This window comes from Fulmarus glacialis, unplaced genomic scaffold (genome assembly GCF_000690835.1).
Source record: "Fulmarus glacialis isolate BGI_N327 unplaced genomic scaffold, ASM69083v1 scaffold1393, whole genome shotgun sequence".
In the NCBI taxonomy this organism is placed as follows: domain Eukaryota; kingdom Metazoa; phylum Chordata; class Aves; order Procellariiformes; family Procellariidae; genus Fulmarus; species Fulmarus glacialis.
The window spans coordinates 71,159-78,218 of NW_009200819.1; the positions used below are offsets into that span (position 1 = coordinate 71,159).

The 7,060-nt window shown below is 37.1% G+C and overlaps 1 protein-coding gene across 1 annotated transcript in view; it reads right to left on the reverse strand.

The window, feature by feature from the left end:
• PLEKHA5 (pleckstrin homology domain containing, family A member 5) overlaps positions 1-5,006 on the reverse strand; it is a 70,687-nt gene extending 65,681 nt beyond the window's left edge. The window contains exons 1-2 of the mRNA XM_009573718.1: positions 4,930-5,006; positions 3,858-3,978 (exon numbers count right to left, since the gene is read on the reverse strand). Coding sequence (XP_009572013.1) covers positions 3,858-3,965 — 108 coding nt within the window. The 5' untranslated portion in view covers positions 3,966-3,978; positions 4,930-5,006. The remainder of the gene's footprint in view (positions 1-3,857; positions 3,979-4,929) is intronic.
• Between the last annotated feature and the right edge of the window lie 2,054 nt (positions 5,007-7,060).

Here is a 7,060-nt window from a genome sequence, read left to right on the forward strand (position 1 = left end):
AGAACCTATGGGGGGGACCCTGTACAGCTCCAGTACTGAGAAAGAAGCCAGGAAGTCCAGCCAGTGATAGTCAAAAAAAAAACGTGAAGAAAACAAACACTGGCAGGGTTTTGAACTCTGGGCAACAGATCAGTCAGTAGTTGGGACTGCACACTGCATCACTCTGCAAGCTGCTCTTCTCCCTGCTTAGCTGGTAGAAGACCCAGAATTTATGTGAGGCTTCTTCCCCAGTTTCAGAACTAGCACAAAAGTAATTAATTAACATTAAAATTATTGCATCTATATTTGAAAAATGTGGGTTGAGAACCTTGTTGATAAGGAAATTTTCTGCATGTGAACTCAAAGAATGGAAATCTAAATCTTTGTTACTTTCAACTTCTGTTTAAAAATATGTTTCCAGTCTTCAAAGCTTACATTATCTTCCAAACCACAAACCAACATGATGCTGCCTTCTGGATTTTGAAGGCAATTTCAGTGCCTTCCAATGTTGCAGTTTTCCATGAGCTGAGTAGGTTTCTGCCTCAGCATTTTAGCTTAGACCAGGAGGTTGCTCTTGAAGCAAGTCTCCCAATCATTCACTCTTACTGTGCTTTGGTTTGCGTAGCAGAGCAAACTGGATTTATTTTGGGTAAGACTACAATGTAAGATGCACAACGAGCACTACTGGACTAGCCTGAATATAAACCATGAAAACACAGTACAGATGTTTGGTCATGAGCACCAATACTGTCCTTCACATTGCTCCTGATTACTATGCTGTTTGCTACTGTATTTCATGACTATTACTCCAGAATTTCTGGCTAACCTGAATCCTGAGAAAAAATGTATGGCTATACCTAAACTAGCCATTGAAAGCTGGACTGGCTTAAGCATCAATATGAAATATCTATAAATAAATTCATGAATATTTATAAACAATTTGATACATCCTAGCTGTAATGGAGACACAAGGAGCTCTGCAGCAGCTGTCCTGGGCTAACACTCCATTCCACTTACTGTGAGAAAATTGTTAGCATTATTCTGCTGATAATCAGGACAGCAATGAAGAGTAGAGGAGATGAGCTGTGGAGAGTGACTGGTAATATGACTGATTTTACACACTAAAAAAGCTGATTCCCTGAATGCATTTCAGGACATAGAATCATATTTGTCTTGGTAGTGATTTTAACATTGGGGGGGGGGGGGGGGGGAATAAAAAGGAAGACAACTACAAAAACAACTTTTTCATTCTAAAAAGAGAGGTGGAAATATATACCTCTTTAGCAATCTCAAGCCTACATAGATCTTTTTCACAGTCAGAGATCTGTGCTAGTAGCTTCAAGTTTAGAAATACGCTTAAAGCTAATAGGGAAGAAGCAGCACTTAATAGAGCTGTAGCGTGTTATTTGTCCAGCATGATGCACATAGTGGGAAGGGAGGATTAGAAATAAGACTTTTACTGGGGAGAGACTGATTTTTGCCTGCCTCTAGACAGCAGCAGCATTAGACTCCAGTGAGTCTTTCTGCCACAAAACAGAAACTTCTCCGTGTTCCATGCCTATTTGGGATCAATTAACATTAATGAAAGGGAAAAGTTATTTCTATACCCCTCAATTGTCTGAAACTTCAGTTGTACCACAAACTTTTCTTCCATTCCTCATTACCTTCCAATATCAGGTGTGTTCATGAGTTATCTCTGAAAACAGAAACACCTAAAATATAGGTGTGGCAACTACATGAAGCATTCTTCTGCTCTGTAATTTACTTTCCTCACCAATATTTTACTTCTCTTTTATTGTGCTGCAGTACACAGAGCCTCTACATATTATATTCAAAGGTTGATAAGACAGCTAAGAATTTCAGGTTCTACTGTTGGGAAATATGAACAATAAAAACATAGAAGAAAATCAGTTGTTGTATCCAGGTACAACCAGTGGGCGATTTCTATATAGTTATCTTTAAAAACGATTCAACTCATTAGCCTTAAATAACCACCAGAAAATGCCATCTAATATTAGCTGTGGTTCTACTTTGCAAGCATTCCCCTCCTGAAAACAAAACTTTTAAAATGGTGTGGCAGTAATACAGACTAATTTACATCTGAAAACTGATGTACAGTAATTGCACATACAGTCACATTAATCATATTAATATTTTAAGTGCATTTAAATAACTAGAACAGACAGGAGGAATGAGAAGTAGAACAAAAGTCTATTTCTTCAAAATACAGTAATTTCCACAGGAAGCTGAAGTGTCATTAATCAATGAAAGTAAAGAAATTACAAAAACTGGGCCATAGCAATCTCAATTTCCTTCTAGAACACTATGAGACAAACATGCTAAAGGGCATTTTAAACTTCTCTTTTGAAAGAGCAGTGTGAAAAACATGTTTGTAAAACACACTCCTGAATTGTAATTCGTTTCCTACCTTTAACCTGGGAGCGCTTCCTAGCCAGTTCTGTTGTAAGTCATTTTCTGTGCAACTATTGCAATCTACGTCACTATTACAGCTCTAACAATAGGTTATTTGGGGTTTTTTGCTTGCTTGGTTGTTGTTCTAGGGCTTAGATGGTTTTGGCTTTGGGTTTTTCTGGTTGTTGTTGGGGTTTTTTTGTTTTGTTTTAAATTGGCTTTCCTGCATGGACTTAAACATGATCATATGAAAATTGAAATTATGGATTTTCTAAGTGTTTATAATTCATCTGTGACTCTTTTTTTTTTTTTTTTCCCCAGCAACACAGATAGATTAAGACACTTTTCTCATTAAATAATAGTTTTCTAATGTAGGTCAAGGATTCTGCCTGACTAATGAGACATCTAAAACAACAAAAAAAGGTTTCAAAAATGCACTTAAAGAAACCTTACAGTGTTTCCTACCACATGAAAAATAAATTATTTCAATCCATGTTTCTGAAATTAAGGAATTTGCTCAGTTAAAACACATTCCAAAGGTTATTTTTCTCTAGCAGGCTGGATTAATCTGCCAAAAAGCACTTCTCAGGGTTAAAGTTTTCAATGACTAGCAAAAGAATGGGGTTTTTTTCCTTGTTTAAATGTTAACTGCTGGGTAGAAGAAATTGCAGGGCTCTTGTCTGTCATCGCTGATCAAAGTTGTTACCTTGGTGTCCTAGCAAACTTAAGGAAATTTTAAATTTTGTAGCAAGTGCACTTTCCTTTCAGGAAAGCTGTCCGGAAAAAATGGAAAAAAAATACATGCAGTAGCCTCATCAGCTTTATCCAATAAACTTAAAGTTGATATAATTGAACCCATCACCTCGATAAACATCTTACCTTAACCATCTGAGAAGCTGGGTGAATGGAGAAAGTGGGACACAAATTAAGGTGACCTAGAAATCTCCAGGACTTTTCCCAGGAATTTTCCTAGGAAACCAGGACTTCTACTTCCGGTCCAGTGACAGCAAATCATGTTGTCTGCCCTCTAATTTTACCATAGGGTCACCTTCAATCTCTCTTGTAACTACTTGTTACACACAGTTACAATTCTCTCTATTTTACCTGGAGAAATCTAGTCAGTTGTTTGGGATCGAGCAATTTCCATAACAATGCTTACCCAGATGTCTGATCAGTCACTCAAGATTTTGCTAGTTCACACTGATTAGAAAGGTCAGATTCTGTAAACAATTTAAGTATGTGCAAGTCATAAGTTCTGAGATACTTGATAAAAATTACAGCTGCAGTGATAATTTGTTTCAGACACCTCAGTTTCCAAATTAAACATGAAAGGAGTCAAATGCCCTGAAAAATATATATGCTTTGTTTCTCTTTTTCAATGGAATACTAACATATAGCACTGTCTAGTACCTTGTGGAATAACTGAATTATTTTAATTTTAATTTAATTTGGACATAAAGACTTACTCTGCCCACAGGGCTCATTGGATGAGCAGCATAATCTGATGTCAGATTATAGTTAGTTGCTTCACATATCATGCTTACTGGTCGCTCCTTCTTTTCTTCAGATGTCATTGCTGCAGCAGTCCTGAAAATAGAATATGTAATAGCACTAGAACATGCGGTGTGTGCAGACTGCTATTAAAAAGCACCCTTAGATGTAGCCTAATACAGCCTGTGTCCTACTTTTCCAATTTGAAAGCAATTCACACTTCGTTGTAAAGTTACCTACACCGTGTTTTAAACTTAAATCTATTATGGATGAATTTTAAGACATTGTTTTAAAATAGGGTTTCTCTATTAGCTTAAGATGTTGGTGGGAGGGAAAAAGACAGGTATGAACATGAGATGGAAATGGGAAGAAATGCTCTCCAAAGCCTGCATATGGCTTTGTTCCACTTCAGTGAGAACATGCATGTTTGTGAAATTTCACATATTGCGGAACTGATGGTTTTCACTCTATCCACTGTATAACGTGTCGCAGCAATGGTGGTGAGTAGGACACCCAATACCTAGCCACATATAAAATCTTGAGGTCAGGTATGACTTCCATGCATACCTTCTCATATTGTTGCGTATTCTACAAAACTAACGCAAGGACAGCAAAACCAAGTTATTATCCAACGATTCAGAAAGTGTCTCAACTGGCCAAGAAAATAACCAATTGAGGAGGAACTATCAGGCAAAACATGATAGACTAAAGACATGTGATTGTCCCTAAGTAATTAAAAAATTTATTCCTTTTTGTAAGTTTATTGGATTATTATATAATATACAGGTCGTTTGCTAACACTACAGAATAAGTAAAGTGACAAGTGGAAATTTACAAAGTCCATAAACACGGTGCATTTCTATCATACAACTAATTTAGGGTATGTTTTTTATCTTAAAAATTAATTTAAACGAGTAAAACTTTACACATGCTAATCTGACTTGGAAAAAATAAATTAAATATTGCAATTAGCAAACACTGAATCTTACTTCAATATTAACAAGTTTTAAAACATGTAGTTTATAGACTGAAACAGATGCCACTCACTGTTCATTCACAACAAAAATACAGTTGTCCTGTGACGGCTGTCCTGTTACTGGATGTTTGCAGGTTACTTTTCGTTCATTATGACTGCAGAAAAGAGATAAGGAAAACTATTAGACAATAATTTTTTGATTTTCCAACTCAAGTATGTAAATCCAGTATATTGAGTATATCAGCCCAGTGAAAATGATTATCAATATTTCATTACAACATATAACAATGTATATGTATAACCACACACATATATATAAGCTAACAAAAAGGATAACAAGTATTAAATAATTTTCTTGAATTACTCTGGAAATAGACAGAAAACATTTGCACTGGGTTGGTCATGGTTTTGAATTTAAAAACTAGAGCAGTAAGAGTGTTACTAGTTCATATACGATCACCGATAATTCACTTCACATATTTATATAGTCTCATTTATTTGTATTAGTCTTTATATATTTATATAGTCACATTTATTTACATTAGTCTTCATATATTCGTAAATAGGATTTCAGCTAGACAGGGACAAACGAAACATAAGACACAAACAACTGTTCTGCAGGGATAAAACAACAGTACAGTAAACACAACTGTCTTCTAGCTTAGAACATGAAGTTACTCGTTTAAAATTTTCCGATAATCCAGATAAATATTCAGTGATTGGAACAGAGTGATGCGTCGCAATCACAGTTCTACTTTTGCTGGTGACTTTTTAATTCAGAGTGCTACTCCCCTGCAGCGTTGTTCTTGGGAGTGCCTTCAAGCAGCAGGGAGCCTGCCGGCTGAGGGCTTCACCCTCATCAGCACAAACCCCTCACTTTGCAGTACCTCGTTCCCCTGAACTGCAGGTGTTGCTAGATCACAGCAGCTCCCACAATTTGGAAGAAATTACCAAAATTCAACAACTATCAGCTGCTGCCACTCAAGAAGGAAATGTTTTGACTTGAGCCCTCCAGCCCTAGAGGGGAAGGAAGAGAAGGGGAGGAATTGCCTTTACTGCCTACCAGATATGTCCATCAGCTGACAATTACAACTCGTGCCTGCTGCAGACCGGGGCTTTTCTACCCCCAGCCTCCAGGCAAGCAGCAGGGTGCCAGCCCCGGTTATGCTGGGAGCACACCTGAGAGCGTGGAGCTGGCAGCTGGCACAGCAGCAAGGCTACGCAACTAGGAGAGGCAAGGGTGGCTGAACTGCAGTAACCCCCTCTGAACTCTCTGGCCCCGAAAGGTAGGAAAGAGAGCAGGAAAGGTGCACTGACAAAATTCAAAACCTGGTTCAGTAATTAAAAAGCAGAAATCAGACTAAGAAAGGGCAACGAGTACATAATGCAGACGTGTTGTTTGGATATAACCCACATGCTTCAAAACAAACTCACCTCTTCTGGTTTTAACACTTTAAATAATATTTATAACCAAAAAAGTATAGAATGCAAACAAACCAGTATCTGAAATCAGCACTGTAAATCACGACGAAAGTAATTCCATTTGATAGTATTTACTTCTGCAAAGAATATGTGATGATAATCTTTTTCATGTAAGGTATCTTACATAATACTATGCCTTTCTTATCACAAGTTCAGCCCTGAAAAATATTCCTGGACAGAGACCAAACCTGGACAAAAGCGCTTTAGTTGCAAGATAGCAGAAGAGGTGCAGAACAACAAAAGCTTTGAATGACACTTTATCCTTAACACCTACTTCTTTTACTGCCTATTCATTTAAATTTTTTCACTTTCAAAACTATGAAGCACAGCTCATCTCACAAATGTTACGCTCTCTATCCTTCCTACTTCTTAAAACAACCTAGACTTAACAAGACCATCTTAACATGCCCCAGGTTTCTTGAAAATTCCTTTGGATCATAACATTTTGCAATTACGGAGCATTACTAATTAAAAGTTACCTCCAAACAAAAGCCTAATAAGATATTCACACTACTTTCAAGGTCAATGGATAAATCTGCATAAACCTAAAGCGCAAGATTAGAAAGATAGCCCAATTCTTTGCACTTTCTTTACTGGGATTTTAAAAACCTACTAATACCTGAATGGATAGACATGCTGTGGAGCTTAACTGATGAGCTAGCTAACACTGGTACTTTATCTTCACACTAAATTCAGCAGAATTCTAAGTTTAGCTTCTAA